Source organism: Gossypium hirsutum, chromosome D11 (genome assembly GCF_007990345.1).
Source record: "Gossypium hirsutum isolate 1008001.06 chromosome D11, Gossypium_hirsutum_v2.1, whole genome shotgun sequence".
In the NCBI taxonomy this organism is placed as follows: domain Eukaryota; kingdom Viridiplantae; phylum Streptophyta; class Magnoliopsida; order Malvales; family Malvaceae; genus Gossypium; species Gossypium hirsutum.
In genome coordinates, this window is record NC_053447.1 from 50,576,711 (window position 1) to 50,597,362 (window position 20,652).

General features: G+C 33.5%; 1 protein-coding gene across 1 annotated transcript; it reads right to left on the reverse strand.

Annotated features, from left to right (window-relative positions):
* Positions 1–17,883: 17,883 nt before the first annotated feature.
* LOC107911435 (peroxidase 44) lies at positions 17,884–19,097 on the reverse strand. Its single transcript, XM_016839258.2, has 2 exons — positions 18,868–19,097; positions 17,884–18,779 (listed from the first exon to the last, which is right to left on the reverse strand). The coding sequence occupies exons 1-2, from the start codon at positions 19,066–19,068 to the stop codon at positions 18,021–18,023; spliced, it is 960 nt and encodes a 319-aa protein (XP_016694747.1). The 5' UTR covers positions 19,069–19,097; the 3' UTR covers positions 17,884–18,020.
* Positions 19,098–20,652: the final 1,555 nt, after the last annotated feature.

Sequence of the window (20,652 nt, forward strand, 5' to 3'; positions counted from 1 at the left end):
TTTGAACTGTTTCTTTGGCTAAGGCTCCATTAGTGCCCACTAGAGGCAGATGCTATTGACTTTGGGCCTTCCCAACATGCTTCTTTAGCTAGGTAACGTGGAAAATTGGATTGATGTTGGAACTTGGTGGTAACTTGAGATGATATACCATATTTCCTACCTTAGCTTCAACAATAAAAGGGGCAAAGAACTTGATTGCAAGCTTCTATTTAAAAATCTTCCTCACAGTGGTCTATCTATAGGTTGTAGTTCAAATAAACATAGCCACCTATTTCAAAATATCTCTCACCTTTCTTACGGTCCGCAAACTATTTCATTCGATCTTGAGCTTTTTTGAAGTGAAAATGAAGAAGCCTTCTTACTACCTCCTTTTGTTGTAACCTTCTGTCTACCTTACCCATAGTAGAGAGACCAACCATATAGGTTAAATGGTGAGGTGGACTTTGACCATAAAGGGCCTCAAAGGGGGAAGTTTGAATAGATGAGTGAAAGGTAGTGTTATACCATCATTCAGCCAAGGGTAACCATATGAACTAGTCCCTTGGTCTCTCACCTATCATACACCTCAAGTAGTTTTCTACGCACCTATTGAGAACTTTAGTTGGCCATCTGATTTTGAGTGATAAGATGTAAAAAGATGTAGTTTGTAACACCCCAAACCTGGCCTAGACGTTATGGCCAAATTTAGGAATGTTACAAAGAAGGGTTTTGAAATCAATGTTACTTTGATAAAACTTTGTATAGTTGTTCGATAAATCATCCAAGTTTTATAACCTATATTCGTTTCTATAACTATTACTGAAAGCGTTATTTAATTAATTCATTTTCCAAAACATAATTTACAACAGAAGTCTTAGAAATCGCTATATTTTGGAAATCTAGTTCGTATTTTTAGAAAACCTTTATTTTCGTAAAACCGTGATTCTAGTCAACCATCGCAATAAAAGTGTCAAACGCATCCAAAACCAAAATAAAAACCAAACAATCCGGAGAGTCCAATAATTGCAAAACTCTTAGAAATAATCCTTAATTTAAATAAAAACCATTATTTAAAGATAATTTACGAACTTGTGGTCGAGACTCCATCGCACCGGTCTGCCTAAGCCTATGGATTACCTGTACAGAACAAACAAATAGATGTGAGTTTTCGTAAACTGAGTGTGTAACCCAACAGAAGTAAACATATAATATACACATAAATCTCATATAGAATCAGGTATAGATTCAGACCTAAGTCCATGACAGATGCAGATAACAGAATCAGATAAGCAGAACAGATATCCAGAATCCGACCCCCATCCTCTACACACCATCTCCGACCATCCCATCACACCATGTGGGGTTAAAAACACCCACCCATCCCTACACACCATATAGTGTCGATACGACACATAACAGATAAAGTGTAGTCAAGCTGTCAGAATATAGGCGAAAAATCACCAAACAAATCACTTCCTCCACATATACAATTCTCACCCCAATCATCGATACAGAATACATATACAGAAATATCATGCATAACATGCTCATATATAGATAACATATATACTTAAACAGAACAGTAAGACATACATATCAGTGTCCTACTCAAAGCAGACTATCAAAATATCAGGTCACATAATTTATGGTTTGGTTAGCCCTTACCGACCCTACAGTAGGCCCACAGTCGATCAGAATGACCCGTACGATCCTAGGGAAACTTTTAGGATTATGGACCCACATGCCCGTGTGGGCCCACACGCCTGTATGGCCCATACAGCCTGGCCCAAAACCCACACGCTCAATCTGGCCTAGCTCATGTAGCCTACACGGCCACAATCACACATCACACAGCCGTGTCTTGTGCACGACCACACCTTCGTTAGTCACACAGCCGTGTCTTGCACACGGCCAACCACACACCCATGTGCATCGACAGACAACACTTGACTTTCACCAAAACTCAGTTTCCTCGTGTTAGGGGTACACACCTTGTACATTTTCGCAATGAAACCACTCCCGAGACCACCAACACCTAAAAATAGAATACCCAACACCTTTTCAGCAACCATTTTACGAGTCTATCATGATTTAACCAAATACACATAAACCAACTCACCACTAACAAAAAAACCACAACCTCAAATCAAGCCGTTGAAGTGTAATTTTCTGCCTCACAAATTTCACCTAAACACAGATTTTATCGATTAATCACCAAATAATGGCTGCCATTTAACATAGCTAACATCTCAAAACCTAACGTTAACAACAAATAAAGTTCTACTTACCAAACCAAATGAAGAACCCGACAATTTCAACAACACGATTGAACGACAGGTTCACGAACCAAATTGAAGAAGAAACAAAACAGAGATTTACAGAGAAGGGGAAAAATGTCAGAAAGGGAAAAGAAAAAGAAAATTGGCGTCATAAACTTTTGGGAAAAAAATAAAAAAAATATAAAAATAGATTTAAAACCCCCAATATCCCACTAAATCTACCACTAACCAACTGATAACTACTCACTTATACAAACTTCTAACTCCATCCAAACTCTCACAGTCAACAGAAGCAAAAACTATCACCCCTGCTCATGCAGGGATTCGAACATAGGACCTCCAACACCCTAACTCCTTACCACTTGAACCAACAGGCTTATTCTTATATAAGTTTACAAACAATAATATATAAGCCCACCCAACAGAGATAAGGCTTGGATTAAATAAAACAAAATTTCCAAAAGTGGGACTTGAACCCAAGACCTCACACCCACACCCAAAACACTAAACCACTGAAGCAAATACACATTTATGTTAGGATTTATAGAAACAAAGATAAATTAATCAAGGCGTTACATAGTTTGGTACCAAATCTTGTAAACAATTCTTGTCAAAACTAACTAACAAAGATTATGTTCCAACCTAAGATAATTATCTTTCTGGCCTCATACAATTTGTAGATGTGATGCAAGTGCTCCTAAGCCACAGACATAATAGTGAAAGGATGTTACATAGGTGCAAAATGTCTGTATTTTCCTGATAATGACAACGAAAATGGTATCCTTACCCCTTAAATCAGGGAGGGCTTCAATGAAACCCTTGCTCATTGCTTCTCAGGTCCTATCAGGAATAGACAAGGGCTGGAGGAGGTCAGTCATTGCTTGACATTCTTGGACAAACCTTTCCAATACACTATACTGGCTAACCTGTGTTTTATAGAATACACCCTAAATGACCATCAATTGTCTCTCTATAGAAATGCTGAAACAACTCTTTCCTAAAGTCTCTATATGGCCAATCACTAATTTCCCCTTAATTCTCAGCACCTTACCATACCATGAATAGTTGGGATGCGAGTGTTATTGTTAGAATTCCAAACATAGATTGTGGAGCTTAGGGTCCATAAACAAAAAAATCTTGAACCTTGCCCCACAAATAAAAAATAAATATAAAACCATTATATTGTACCAGCTAAGTTGCAGATTCTTGAGGCCTCATTGATAAGTCATCTAGCACCATATTTTGGGTGCCTTTCTTATAAGTGACCCATCGTTGTTGATAAAGGGTGATAGTTTGTCGCTCAATTAAAAATTTAAGGCTTTGGTGATCAATCCGGATTTGGAAACACCTCTCAATCAAGGATGTCATTTCTTCACTGCCAAAAGGACAACCAACATTTTCTTATTATATATAGAAAGGGTTTGATGTTTGGCACCAAGACCCTTGCTAAAAAAGGCCAAAGGTATTCCTTTTGGGTGTAGTACAACTCCCACTTCCTGACCATGGTACCAGCATCAATGCAAAACTTAAAGTGGAAGTGAGGCAAAACAAGGATAAGAATTGTACAAATGGCCTACTTAAGTTACTTGAAGGCCTTATTGGCCAAGATAGACCACTCTCGTACCACCTTTTGTTTAACTCAGTTAAAGGCTAAGATATAGTACCATAGCGCTAAATAAACCTGCGACTGTAACTTGAGAGCCCAATGAGTCCCTTCAATTCTTTTAAAGATCTTGGAATTGGCCATTGAAGCACACAGCCAACCTTAAATATGTCCATGGACACAGACCCGTTGGAGATAACATGGCTAAGGTACTCAATCTCAAAGGTCCCAAAGATGCACTTGCTTTTTTTGGCATAAAGTTGACGCTCTCTCAACAGTTGCAAGAATGCCCTCAAATGTAAAAAATGGCCTGTCAAAGTGACTAATTAGACCAGAATGGCATCAAAGAATACCAATACAAACTTTCTGAGGAGAGGTTTAAAAACTGTATTCATTAATGCCCGAAAACTGAAAGGGCATTAGTTAACCCAAAAGGCATGATTAAGAACTCATAGTGGCCCTCATTAGTTAAAAAGGTAGTCTTGTAAATATCCTACTCCCACATTCAGATTAAATGGTATCCTAACCTTAAATCCAGCTCGAAGAAAAAGTGTGCTTTGCCAACCTTATCAAGAAATTCCTCTATAACTGGGATGGGACACTTATCTATAACAGTAAACTAGTTAAGTTGCTTGTAATCCACACAAAGCCTCCAACTCTCATCTTTCTTATTAACCATGACTATAGAAGATGCAGTGTCACACCTTGAATTTTATTTACTAACTTTTGCAAGTTTGCATCACAAGGTAATTAGTAGTCAAGTGGTTAAAGGTGTTAAGTAATTTCTAGAGGTACCATGTTCGAATCCCCCTACACTCTATTTTATTTATTTTTGTCATCCTAGTCACAATTGTTGACCATTCTAGAAGGTTAATACCCAGCTTCCTCTCCAAGTCTCTCCATAAAGGGGGAGATTCTCCTTCCTTTTGTTTGAGTCAAACTTTCCATCCAAAACCCCATTTTCACTCATCTTTTTCCTTATAATCCAAATTTTACTCACTTTGTCCCCAAACTTACCCAAAGTAAGCCTTTGACTACTCATGGTCGACCCTAGCACTCCCATAACCCTATTTTTTTATTTTGATATTCTAATTTTTCCTTTTCTCCCCTCTCCTACCATCCACCACCCTTTCTCCACTAATTTTTGACTTTTTTCTTCATTTTTCATCAGCTTTGAAGCAAATTCTCTTGCAATCTCTTCCCCTCTTCCACCAGTCACGGCAGCTGCACCACCACCTAACCTTCACCGTCATTGTCACCGAACCATTGCCGATTTTTCTCATTTTTTCTTCTTTTCTTATCCTCTTTCCAAAAATCCTCCCATAAACACTTGAATCTGATTTATAAATGTTAAAGATCATCTTTCATATTATTTTTATGTCTAAACTCTTTTATTTTTCCGTTTATAGTGCCAAATTCCCCTCTTTGATCGATTTTTTGAGATTTTTTTGTCGAGCCTTTTACTCTTTATTTAATCGTAAGTATGAAGGAATATTGTTCTTGTTACACTTTTGTAATATAATTTTTTGATTTATCAAGGTTCTAACTATTCGATTACGCACACTATTGAAGAGTATTAAAAAATCTCATAATTCATGCATCAATTGTAGAAAGGGTGATAGTTGACGACCTTTTTGCGTAAGTAGTGCCGAATCAGTGTTATTTTTATTAATGGGCTATTATTTATTCATTATATCGGTCCTAAAATGTATATTTGATTAAAATTAGTGACTCAAGAAATCAGACTCATCCCTTTTGAAGTGGAATCGAGATCTATTCAATCGGATCTAAGGTGTGGGGATATATTCTTGTTAATAATTAATAATATTGATCACATACTAAATAAAAGTGATATTTTAAATGTATTATTTTTTATTATATGATTCTTGAAGTAAAAATATGTGTGAATACATTTGTATACATAAAAATCGATAAAAATCGATAAACGAGGATATCAAGTAAGTAAAATCCTAAAAATCTAATATTTGTGATGTGATTGGTTTATTGGATGGTTCTGTGATATATGTTAATATGTGATCTTCATTACTCATGTCATGTGATTTATGGCTAATAAAAATGATATTCTGATTTATATGAAAGTAATATTTGTTACCAAATCTGATCTATGGATTTGCATGTTGAGCATGTCCTACTATGATATTCTGATTTGCATGATAAAACATGTCATTGTGAAATTATGTATAAAAATATGAGATCTGATTTGTATGTTAAGCATGCACTATTTTGATAATCTAATTCACATGTAAAGCATACTACTGAAAAATATGTTATGTTGCCATAACACATGCATGGGGTGGGAAAAATGTACGGAGGAAGTATCTGGTAGTAAATCTACAAATATTTGGTGGTTCGACCACACTATCTGATGGCTAATCCACATTTATTGGTCTGATATTGGATGGATGAGTTCTGGGTAAGTCTTATTGGTGTGTAGCAGCGTTGGGTAGGTTTTGTTTTCAAAATCTGCACTATTTTCTGAAAAGCGTTGCATTGACATCGTCATATCACATTTTGCCATATATGATTTTGTTATTAAATATTTTGTGTTATGATTTGTTTAAAATTAATGTTGATATGAGTTATTCTATGATTATTATTATTGGAGATCCACACTGGGCTTTTTAAAGCTCACTCCCTTTTTAAGTTTTGATTTTTAGATAATCGAGGTTAGCGTGGGCTCGGCTACGGAGGCGCGCTCTCGGTCTTTTTTTAGTTAACTCTACTATTATTGGTAATTGATATTTTGGGGTGTGTTTATTTACTATGGACTTCAGTTTATGGACTTTGGTTTGGTTTTTGGTTTTGAGACTTAGATTTGATTTGAGAATTTTTCTGCATGATTTGGATTTAAAAACTATTGTTTAAATGGTTTGAGAAAATAATAATTTACGATGGATTTTCATAATTATGACGACAGTTAAACTTAATAAGGACGATTTTCAAAACTTAATTTTATGTTTTTAAAATTTGACACATATATTTACGAGACAACTATTTTTTACTAGTTGTATGATTAATTTACGTTTTCAAAATAAATAATCAATTTTTTTATTTTTGTCCGCTACGATGTCTTAGATAAATTACGACATTTTCAATAAACAATCACAATACTTAAGGTTTACCAAAGAAAAGATACCAACTAAATTCGATTTTGCTTTAAACAGGTATTAACAATGATTTTTCAAAGAAATTTTAAAGAGAAATTTTCTAAACATTTTTCTGTGCCATTTTCATGGCCAATGTGACCTTCGAGATACGACCATAATGTCTAGGTTAGGTCTAGGGGGTTTTTGAACACTTAACCCTACATTTATAACACCCCAAAAATTATAGGATTAGAATTAATAAAATCATTAAAAATTAAGTCTTAGTTTAGGTGGAAAAGAGCTTAGTATATTATCTAGAGAGTTAAGGTTCAAACCCCACTCTTTTCATTTTTCCTCTTTTATTTTTCAGCAATTAGGGAACAAACTCAAGCTAATATAAGTATTAAATGTGGTAGAAAATAATTAAGAATGAGCTTGTTGGTTCAGTGATAAGGCTTTAACATATTTTCCCCTTGCACCAAGGTTAAAATCACGCTAATTCCCTTTCATTTTTATTAATTACGGCAGAATGGTTTAATTACCAAATCAGCCCTCTAAAGTTTGCTTAACCTAGCCATTTAGTCCCTTTCTAATCATAATAGAATTTTGATTATCTTTTTCAACCCTATTTATAATTTCTTTTCTCTCTTCTTTAAATACATATTTTATCTTTTATTTCTCATTTTTTCTTTTCATAAATTTTCATATTCTTTTGCTGGAATTTTATTGTTGAAACTCTATCCTGTTCAGTCTGTTCTTCGTATTGTTTTAGCGTAACACAGTCAAAATTCGTTTCTAATGTGCCAAGATTGGTAAGAATTCTTATTTTAATTTTGTAGAACCCCATCATTTTGAAATAAATAACGTTCTTGTCAATCTTTTATGAACTTTCCCGAATATCTTGTTAAGTTCGGTAAATCTTGGAAATCAATAGTAATTCTTGCATTTTTGTCGATCAAAAAACCCATTGTAAGTGAGCTAGATCAGATTTGGATGTAAGGATCATCGTACAAGACTACGAAAGTCAAGTGTGTTTTCTTTTATGAGAAAATCAAGGCAAGATCGAACCCAACCCAAATGACACGACCTGCCACACGGGCATGTGGGTTATCCGTGTGGACCACGCAGCCCCTCACACAACCATGTGCCACTAAAACCCTAGGATTTTCACTTCTCACATGGTCTGGACCCTTCTTTATGGCCTGACCACATGATCGTGTCTTCCTAGTGGCTTAATTTTTTTATTTTCCATATGGCCCTAGTTTGTTACAAGGCCTAGTCACATGGCCTTGTAACCCTTTCACACGGCCTAAGCCATCCTACACGACCATGTGTCCATGTTTCTTAAATTTAATCATTTTTCCTAGAATTTTATGTTTTGTGCAAATTAGTCCCTGAATAGTTCCCGAACTATTTTTAGTGTTTAATTTATGTAATTAAGTCTCTGATAGTATGAATAATGCTTGAATCTTTACTTTAAATGATTGTATTAATATTAAATGCATATAGCCAATTGCAAGAGCAGTGAGTCATCATGTTTATTGTATCTGTACTTATGATTTTTGTATGACATGCCTTAAGACACCGCTAAGTTGAACCTTTGAAGAATATATGATTTTGCCACTGAATTAATTGATTGAAAGCATATTTATTGTTGTAATATTTGATTATTTTTAATCATAATATTTGTTATGTTATGATCTGTTTTAAGCATGGGTTTAGTATGATTTGTAAGGAGGAAATTGTAATAGACTATAAATCTAAAAATCTGGTGGTTCATCCAAATATTATCTGCTAGCTTTTATCTGCATGTTGTGTATTCACAACCATCTGGTAGCATATTAACCTACAACCTTGGTGGTTCGCCCACCCATTATCTAGCAGTTTTTATCTTCAATTATGTTGTGTATTCACAACCATCTAGTAGCATATTAACCTGCAACATTTGGTGGCTCATCCACCCATTATCTGGCAGCTTTTATCTACAATTATGTTGTGTATTCACAATTGTCTAGTAACGTATTAACCTACAACATTTGATGGTTCATCCACAACCCGGTGTGTAGGATGGACGAGTTTTGGGGAACTCGTATGGTGTGTAGCGGTGGGGTTGGATCTTATCTATTAAACCGAGTCTGTTTGCATCCGTAAAGCATATGCTTGAAATTCTAAAAATTTCTAATATGATATGGTATATGTGTTTGGCTTATACATTATGAAATTTGTTATGTTATTATGATATACTAAATTTGCTAAATGTGATTTAAGATATGTAATCTGAATTAATTTGCTTATCGATTGCTTTGGTTATCTTGTGATAGAACTCGCACTGAGCTTTCATAGCTCACCCCCTCATTATTTTTCCTTCTTTTCAGATAACCCACAAGGTTAGGGCGTGGACTCGAAATTCGAAGGGCTCGGCTTGGAATATTGATTTTTATATAAAAGTATTTTAGACTGATTATCTTGTAAATCTAGTTATTTGAAACTATATTAATATTATTGTGGCATGGAACTTAGTTTACAGCTTTTTTACTTAAGTATGCATGAAATTTAAATCATTTAGGCTATTAGAATATGAATTTTATCTAATTATGCATGAAACATGGTTTTTATTAAAATTATAATAATATCACTTTTCCGCCGCTAAATTGTAAATGTGTTTGTTAAAAAAGTAATTTGAATTTTCAACTAAGTTTTTCTAAAAAGAGACCAAAATCTCCTACTAGAATAAACAAATGTTTAAATTATTTTTTTTAAAACTTCGATAATTTTGCCAGGCCAGGTGGTCGATATAATCTCCCGAATTTGAGTTTAACGTCTAGGCCGGGTTAGGAATGTTATAACATTAGTGCTACTAGGAGCATAATTAAATATTGGTGGTGGACTGGTTTTAGATATGGGAAACAATAAGGGAGGTTGTGGCTGTCCCCCATGCTCATAGGGGCTAGTTTCTTACTAGAATTTGATAGGGTATTCTCAACTTTCTTAGCCACCAGATAACCTTCTACCAAAGACTTAGGTTTTAAAATTTGCAAGTATTGTCCTATCTTAAGCTTAAGGTTCCTCAGGGCATAGTTTCAGGAAGGTTGATTGAAGAGACTTACAAAATGGTCATGGAACTAATCATAAGACCAACTTACTTGAGGGACACTAGCTCTTCCATGTAGTCCTTAAAAGAACTTAACCCAAACCTTTCCTTGAGACTGCGAGCATAACTATCCCAAGTTAACAAGTGACAACCTCAATGTCTTTTTGCATAAAAATAATGCCAATCCAACGTCTTCTCCTCTAAGTGCAACATTACAATCAAGACCTTAGCACTATCAGCTATACCCTCAGCCTCAAAATAATTGTTCCAACTTGGACCACCACCCTATAAAATTGATGCCATCGAGCCTTGGACAACCCAATCTAAGGAGGCACCCATAGACCTCAATGGAGCTTGTGAGCGAGAATGCGACAGTGTTGCCAAGATCTCCATATGAGAAACCATTAAGGTATATCTCTAGGAGGAAAGTCAGGTGGCGAACTTCCTAAAATACTCTTACCACGATCCTAGGAAGAACTAGTAGCAACAACAGTAGGGAAATGTCCTAAATACTACTTAAACAAATTTTGTAGTCCAGATTTAATCTCCCTCTTCGAAAATCGTCCCCGAGCTCCTTTAAATGGCTACCACTCATGGTGTCCAATTGTGACAACTCAACCTGGAGTTGAGCCACTTACTGCAGCAAATGGCCAACGTCCTTCTGCAATATGGTGGTTACCCTTCATCGGCCATGAAGAGTTATCTAACTCTGATACCCTTGATAATGCTCTTGAAGAAGAAGGAAACATGGAAAGAAAGAAAAGATACTACAAGGAAACAGAAATGATTTCCACGAGAATTTCGCATAGCTTCCACTTCTTCCCTCCCTTAGCCTAAATGGAAACAACCTCAACATTCCCTGGTAGTTACAAGAGTCGTTATTCACAACTAGCAAGGTGCACAAAACACACCGTATAACTAATGAACCTAAGCGTACCGTTTCACACTTATAATTTTCCCTTTTCAAAATGTAGCATTTACAATAGTAATAAAAAAAATTGGTCATAACAGAAATTCAAACTTAAATAGAATTACAAAGAATCTATGAAAAAGTAATAGAAAAAGGATTTACACTAATATGATTAAATATGCAACACTAAACAAATGGCGAAAATACATGTTCAAATATTTTATGATAAAGTAATAAAAAAGAGATTTATCACAATCTCTCTACACCGATGAGATCTGATTTGAAAAAAAGCAAAGGAGAGAGCAATTTTTGTAGAAAAATTCTTAATAGGTATAGAAAAACCCACTACACCAAAACAAGCTTTTAGCGACGGTTTTAGCGGCGTTTTTCATCTAAACGCCGCTAAAGATAGATCATTAGCGGCGCACAACGAAAAACGCCGCTGAAAATAAGAATTAGCAGCGTTTTCCAGAAAGCGCCGCAAAAACCAAAGTCCAACGATGCCGTTTCCGAGCTTTTGTGGATTTAGCGGCTTTTTTAAAAAGCGCCACTAATAATCCTAAGCCAAACGGTGCCATTTCCGTAGTTTTTTGGGATTTAGCGATGTTTTTGAGGAAGCGCCGCTAAAAAACCTAAGCCCAACAGTGTCGTTTTCTTAGCTTTCATGGATTTAGCGACGCTTTCACGAAAGAGGCGCTAATGCTCAGGGATTTAGTGACATTTTCGGGAAAGCACCGTAAAAAAACATATGTCCAACGACACCGTTTTCTGAGCTTTTGGGGACTTAGCGGCATTTTTACTAAAGCGCGGCTAATGTTGGAGGTTTAGCGACGTTTTGAAAAAAGTGCGACAATAAATCCTAAGCCCAACGGCACCGTTTTCTTAACTTTTGGGGGATTTAGCGGCGTTTTTTAAGAAAGCGCCGCTAATGCTTCCTTTAGCGGCGTTTTCGGGAAAGCGTCGCAAAGAAAACTAAGCCGAATGGCCCTGTTTTCGGAGCTTTTGGGGATTTAGCGGCATTTTTTGGGAAGCGCCGCTAATGCTGAGGGGTTTAAAATATTTTAAAATATTCTTTAAAAATGGAAAAATTAAAATACTATTATTTAAAATAATTTTAAAGTTTTTTGGATACATTACTGATTTTTTTAGTTTATATATTAAATAATTTCTTATATAATCGTAAAAGCGATAGTATTAATTTTAAAATATTGAATTAATTATCACTATAGTATACGATTTAGAGTTTAAGGAGTAGTTCGGGGTATGGATTTAGGGTTTGGGATTTAAAGTTTAGGGGTTAGGTGTTATGCTTTAGGGTTAAGGGATTTAGGGGTTACGGTTAGGGTTTCAACGTATCAAAGTGTTGAACAAAATCCATCATTTTATTTTAGGTTTTAGGGTTTAAAATTTAAGATTTAATGTCTACGATTTAGGGTTTAGGGTTTATGGTTTATGGTATACTGTTTATTAATTTGGGTTAAGTGTTTATGTGTTAGAGTTTGAGTTTGGGGTTTAAGGTTTGAGTTTAGGGTTTTAGGGTTTAGTTTGGAAATTGAAGAACATTTGGATTTTACTCGGATTCATGTCATTTTGTACTACAGCCATATTATATATATAATGCCATATTATATATATAATATAATAATATAAAATATATGTCTTGTACTACACTAACACTGGCCACACGAATTCCAAAAAATATGGTTTAGGTTTACGATTTAGGGTTTACGGTTTAGAGTTTAGAGTTTTAGGTTTGGGGTTTAGTATTTAGGATTTAAGGTTTATGGTATATTGACGATCAGATTTTGGGGTTTGGTAGTTGGGTTTAGGGTTAGATTTTTTAGAATATAAATCTAAATAAGATAAATATAAAATATTAATTCAAAAAATATATATATCAAAATGGGTTAAATCCCAAAAGCGTACATGAACAACGGTTTAATGTTTAATTGTATACATGAACTTTAATTTAATCTAAATATTGTAAAATATTAACACAATTATTGATATAATTAACATCATTTTTCATTTATATATTGCATACATAAATATTTATATTTATTCAATATAAAAATATATTGATGTAAATTTTTTTTAGAACATGAATTTATTTTTTAAAAATGCATTATTCTCCCATTTTTTATTAATTAATAATTTCATTTTATAAATTTTGTTTTAATTTTGGATCAAATTGACTTCAATCTTGGAGGAAGGCAATAGTGGCGCTTCAGAAAAAACGTCGCTAAAGGTGATATATTACTGGCATTTTGTGAAGAAACGCCGCAAATTTCCTTTAACTGTAACAAAGACGGTGCCGTTTTGTTGTTTTCTTTTAGTGGCGAATTTGAAAAACACCGCTAAAGGTGATACATTAGCGGCGTTTTACGAAGAAACACCGCAAATTTCCTTTAACTGTAACAAAGACGGTGCCGTTTTGTTGTTTTCTTTTAGTGGCGCATTTTAAAAACACCACAAATATTTATTACGAGTTGACGAAACAATTTTGGTCAGCCTGTTGGATCAGAAGCTCAACTTTTAGCAGGATACATGGGCATTTTAGCACGAAATGGGAATATGTTGCTATCAACTACGAGTCAGGGCATCAAATGCCCGATAGCAACAAAAACCAAGCCCTCGATAATATTAATGTAACTTAAGGTTAATGTCATCTGTAATGCTTGGGAAATAGTTTCATTTATATTTACTTTATTAACTTGTGTTTTTTGTAGGCGAGGTTTGTTTTAGAGGTCTCGGATGCTTATGTAAAGAAGGCATTGGGAAAAAGATGGAGAGACCATAAAAGTACTTTGAAAAAATATTATTATAAGACAAAAACAACCCTTGATGAGAAATTGCAAAATGTCCTGCCGGGTATGCTGAGGTACCAATGGGAAGATGCGGTTAGATTTTGGCATTCGAAGAAAGGCGAAGTATGATGTAATTCCAAAATATTGTAATTATTTTGGTTTATAGTATTTACTATTTACGTACTAAAAATTTCATAACGTAGGATCGTGAACGAGTTAGAAAAAGCAGCAGGCAGAAACAAAAATTTACTCACATAGCCGGGTCGAGAAGTTTTGCATGTGTAGCTGAGGCGGAGGTATTTTTAATTTTTTAATATTGTCAAATATGTATAACTTTCCATTAAATAATATTTTTACTACTATATTGTAGGAACTATTGTCCGGTCAAAAAGTTGGACGCCTTCAACTTTTTGAAATTACACATAGGAAGAAAGATGGATCTACTATGAATCCTGAAGCTGGTGAAATTATGGTACGTTTACTTAATACGATTTGACTTGTTTTAGTTATTTATAGTGTTTATTTTCTAATGGTTTAATTCATTGCTTGTAATGCGACTATTGTTATGTTGCATTTGTTTTTTTAATATATATTGCGTTCATAACTATGTGATTTATTTATTAGGAAAAATTAAAGGATAAAAAGGCGGAGTACGAAGCGATTGCTTCTAGTGATAGTTCTGTTCATCTTGAAGACATTGATAACTGGATTATTACTGAAGTTTTGGGTCTTGAAAGGTATGGTCGGGTTCGATTTCAAGGATCTTTTGTTAGCCCAACCCAATATTTTGGATCCAGCTCGCAGCAATACATGGCTTCGGGGAGTCAAGCTCAAGCTGAAGTTCAGAGGTTAAAAGACCAGATGGCTCAGATGCAAGCGACCACAGTTGAGTTCCAAAGGAAATATGAAGAACTCCAGCAACAACTTAAAGCAGAAGCAGTAGCGAGGGAAGCAGCGGCTGTAACGAGGGAAGCAGAGGTTGCAGCGAGAGAAGCAGAGCAGAGCAAAAAGTACGACGAACTCCAACAGCAACTTCAGACTATGATGAAGATGTTTCAGTCGCAACTTCCGCCGTCATAGTGTATTTCATAAATATTTTTATCATTTTAACTTTTTAACATTTTTGCAAAAATAATATGATTTCACTTTTATTTATTGATAGTAATATTATTTTATTCGTTTAATTTGAAATATTATATAAATTTATTGCTTTTGGCTGGTTTAGATTTGGTTGCTTTTGATTTGTTACTACAGGAGGGCTGAAAAAATAAAAAAATTTATATAAAAAAATATTCCAGAAATAGTGGCGTTTTTATAAAAAACGCCGCTAAAGAACAATTCTTTTAGCGGCATTTGTGAATAAAGCGCTGCTAAAGAACATGATCTTTAGCGGCATTTTTTTTGAAGCGCCGCTAAAGAACATGACCTTTAGCAGCGTTTTTTTTCAAGTGCCGCTAAAGAACATGATCTTTAGCTGCGTTTATTTTTGTAAACGTTGCAAACGTTAGCGACGTTTTCGTTAGCGACCTTTTTTGCGGCGCTTGCACATCTTTAGTGGCGCTAAAAAGCGCCGCTAAAGGCCTAAAAAAACGCCGCTAAAAACCTGTTTTGGTGTAGTGACCCTATGTAAGTTCCATGTATGACTTGGACATCATTGTCTTTGCAAATCGGTATTGACTGACCGTTGTACATTGACCATTGCTCAAAGGAGAGTGGCGCACTCATTAGTAGGCAACAGATGCTAGATGACACCGTGAAATGGGCCTTACGGTTCTTGCACTGTGAAGAGGTGTTGTATTTCAATTTTTTTTGGAGGAAAGAGGTGTTGTAGGAAGCATTTTAACTTTGCCTTTTAGTTTTAGGGTAGAACTAGTGGAGAAAAAATAGGTGAGTTTTCTTCTCATAACGTGATATTTTTTTAATTTAAACATATTTTCTTAATCTATCTTATGATAGATTTGTTTTTTAAATTCCATATAATATTATTGTTCAACCTATCATATTTATTTTTAACAATCACAATGTTAAATTTTTTGAAAAAATAATAATTATCAAATCCGTCACATGTTTGTCATAAAAATTCGTCATTATTTGTAAATTTAATCTTTGTGACAAACCTTTTATATCAAAAATTGTGGAAAAGAAATTTTACAACCCTTAGACGATAATTGTGATGAAATATGATTTTTATCACATGTTGGTTACAAGTTTGTCTCTAATTCTGTCATAGTGAATGATCGAGTCCTAAATTTCATCTCAGCCACTAATCTGTCAGTAATTGATCACTAATAAGCTATAATATGACAGAAAACTGGGACAGAAAAAGATTCTGTCACTGTTAAAGCATTTTCTGGTAGTATCAACAGCTGAAGAAAGTGTTCAAACTTTGAGATTTTGTTTTATTTTTATGTTTTATTATATTAAGTATTAATTCTAAAATTTTATATTTTGGGTTTTATTTAGTTGGTAAGTTTTTTGGGCAATGAGTTTAATTGTTCTTATGTTAATGATTTAAAATAAATATATGATTACTATTTAGCATATACAATATATTTATTTTTATAATATTATATATATTCGGGCCAATTCAAGTCAAGTTTGAGCTAAAAAATCCTAGTCGAAGCCTAATCCATTTAGAAAATAGGTCTTAAATTTTATCTAAACTTATTTTTCTAATTTTGTATTTTTATCCAAACCTTCTCATTTTTTCACTAATCCTTGAGCCTAGACCAGTGGTCCAATCCATAAGAATCTCTAGCCTGAATTAAGTCCAGCATTTTCCAATTTATTGGCATCACCATTCACAGTCCTGGGAGCATGAGAAGTAAACCATGTTTTTTAATTCGTGTAAATTCTTTTTATGTCGTAGTGGTGAACAAATTAGGGTATTTTTGGAATTTTTAGGTCAGATAATTTTTTTTATATTTTTGTTTTAGCTTTCTATTAATTTTAGTTTTTAAATTTTGATTTTTTTTGTCGGGAAAATGAAAAAACATTTTTATATATATTTTATATTTTCTAGATTTTTATATGTTTTATTGTACGTTTTATCATTTTTATCATTATTTATTATTTTATATATTTTTTAATTTCTTTTTACAATTTTAAATAATTTTTACAATTTTTATATCTTTTATGATTTATAATTTTTTTATTATTTTCAATATTTTTTAAAAAAATTATAAGTTTTTATATTTTTATTAATTTTTTATAAAGAAAAATATCAATTTTTGTCCTATTGTACAATTGTAGCATGTCACAAACATAATCCCAAAAAATAGAATTGTCAGATTTTAATGGTAAAAGGGCCCAATTGGGTGTATTTTTACTATTTAAAAGTGCAATTAGATGTGAAAAAAGAAAAAGAAGAAAAAAAAAAAGAGTAAGGATTTAATTGATTTCTTGGGAAAAAATTAAGGGCCTTGTTTACCCTGAAACCTTTAAGAAATCATATTTCATATACTAATATGGGAATATTTTAAGTTTTATAAATGGAGTTAAAAGAATTACGATGTCCTATTTTTTATACTTAATATTTTAAATATTTATAGCTTTGATGATAAAATTACAAAACTGTAAATTTTAAAATTCAGAATTTAAAAATAGCATCTCATAAAATTTTAAACACTCATGTTTTTAGGATTCTCATCCCACTTCCAAGCATGTGATGGTGCAATCATCCAAATCTCTCTATCAGTAATTTTCTAAGGATCAATTAGTAGACAAAAGAACTCACAGCTATAATTCTTAAAAAGTTTTTTTTTCTCTACATCATTACAATGGAGTTACTGGTTCGTCCAATGAGGCGAGTTGAATGTCACAGTTTAACCGAAAAGGAAATTAAATGTTAAATTAGAGTCTAATGTTGAAATGGAGAGATGTTAGAAAATTAAACTAAAATTTTATAAAAATAATTAATGGGTTTTACAATAAATTATATTTTTGTGTAATGAGTAATGTGATGAGGATATGTAAGTAACTCAAACCATCAAATAAATGAAGTCAAAGTGTTACAATCTGTCCCAAAGAAAGGGAAAAAAAAAAGTTGCAAGTAAATATGGGTATGGAAGGCTAAACACAAAACAAAATCCTTACAAAGGCAATGGATTTCAAACAGAATATTTCCAAGCTATATATATGTTTATGTTACTCTTTTCTTGGAGCTCGGCTTATTTATTAGTAAAAATAGCTTTAAGAAATCAAGCAACTTCGTCTTCGCTTTTTGCAAACACAATTTAAAAGGCTCAGATCCTTCGTCTGGGATTAAAAACCCTGCAATTTCTCCTAATTTCCCCAGCGTTTCCAACAAGAACTTGGATATTTCCCATCTTCACCATTGCCTGAGCAAACCTAGTTCTAAATAGAGTCGCATTTGCTGCAAAACCCGATACGATACGTCTCGACAATGGATCATTAGCTAACTCTTGATCGATCTTCATTACCCCTCTCTTCAACCCTATCTGCTTGAAGAACTGGTTATCCAATGCGAATGGTGTGGCCTGGTCCAGAAATGCTGTAGGGTCAGGATTGGAACCACTGGCTGCACCACAAATGCTCCTTAGCTTTGCAGCCAGACCACGATCCATTGTAGGATCAGGTCTTGTAATCCTGTCCAAGAAGAAACTGCAATGCGCGACACCAACTGTATGTGCTCCCAAAAGGGTAACCATATCATCCATGCTCATGTTTTTAGCCCTGAAAGCTTGGAAAGCCTCTGAAACAGTCAATGTAGGGCCTGGCAAGTTCACTTCGTCAGGATCCGAGACCAGACCGTCCCGCCTCCCTGTTGGGACAAAATAAAAGGGTCCCCCCGACAGAAATACTGCATCTCGGGTGGCTAGTGTTATGATATCTGCACATGAAACTTTTGAAGGGCAAGTGGCTTCTAGAGCTTTCTTCGCTTCATCGATGAGCTCGAATCCACGCACCGTCAAGTTTGGCCCGGCATCTTTCTCCGATGAACTTTTTCTGTTGGAGTCTATGAGAATGGATGCGTCACAACCCTACATAAAAGTAGAACCTCATTATAACCAGTTTGTCATTTACAAAAAAGGGTTAATGCCATGGTGCTCCATTTCCTAGAAAGCTTACTCTAACGAAACAGTCATGGAAATGCATGCGAAGCAAGGCTGCAGTGATGGATTTATCACGGGTTAAACGTCGTCGGACAGCTGCTCGAACCATGGATTCGGCATTTGGACAACTTCTTCTGTAAAAACCAACCCTAAGGTTTGCCAAGGCAAGCGGAAGAATCCAAAGGAATAGCACAAATGTAACTTTCAATCTCATCATTTCTTTCTCTTGGTTTTTTCTCGAAGCTCTTTGGGGTATGAACAACACATTCCAGAATATGAATATATAGTTGCAGAGATTGTAGGCATGTGCTTGGCCTCAAAGAATGTATAGAAGTTGAAACGTGCAAAGGTCAATGTTTCCAGTATCCAACACGGTTTGAGAAGCAATCATATACATACGCAGTTGTGTGTTCTATTTTATTATTTCTTTCACTTACATGTAAATTCTAATTAAGCATGCTGTCTTACTAAATAAATCCTTATTATATTCCAAAAACCATAGTTTAATTATGATAAATTAGCATCACAAAGAAGGGATTGGAATTGGGAAAATGTGTTTAATCAATAATTGACAAGTTAAATTGCATAATTTGTAATCATTGGGAGACACAGCCACCAAGTCCCAAAATATAAATTAATATGTGAAATATTCATGACAAAGAAATTTAATCCACCAACGAATGTCAACGGAAAAACAGGTTTTATTTCTTTTCTTTTTCTTTTATTTAAAAAAAACAAAACTATTTTTGATTATAATTTTGTGGAATGAACAGGCTTGCACGTTTCAAGACTGTTCAATGCATTCACCATAAAATAAAATAAAAGTAGGCTAAATAATTAATACTTATTTGCACAACAAGGAAGGATAATTTTGGATAAAATATTTTATTTATTTTAATGCTACTTTTATCATAAAATATTCCATGTATAAATTTGTTTAATGTCGTAGAATTATATCTAAATTGCTTCCATTAACGCTATTAATAAAATAAAATATAATTTTTTAATTTAAACATTATCCTAATAATATTTTATTTTATTTACTGAAAAAGAAAGGTGAAAGTACAAAAAAATTACTAAGAAATTGAAATAAAATAAATGACCGATTAATAAGTTGACCACGTTTTTTGGAGAAAAAAATTGTGATTCATTTTTATTATTTTAAAATTTATTTTATTTTACTTATCTTTTATATTAAATATATTTTAATAATTTTATGTATTTAAATTTTTAATAACTAATAACATAATAATAAAATATTATAAAAAGATGAAAATTTTATATGTTAAAAAAATTAAACTGTCATTTTACCATTTGTAGCTTTTGATAAAAAAAATAATTGTTATAGTACATTAAAATCAACTTATAATTTCTATATTTTAATTATTCAATATAATGTAATACACAACAATATAAATTATGAGCAAGGTTAGAGAGCTAGTAAAAATTAGTTTTTGATTTACTATCAAAACATTATTGTTTAATAAAATTTAAACAATTATCTATAAAGATGTAACACCCCATATCCAGTCTAGACGCTACAGTCGAATTACGAAGGTTACATCATACAAACAAAAGAAACAAGTGTTTAATTTTGATGAAAACCAATTTCAACGAAAAGAAAATCAATTAGAATAACTATTTAATAAAAACATAGTGATTTTCCGGAACCACAACTTATATAGTATTACCAAAATCAAAACCAATTTAGTTGAACATTTGCGAGACAAAATACTTTAGAAACTTTCAATTAGTCTTGCAGCGGAAAACCTTATAGCATGTCGTTTGTAAAATCGTGGTT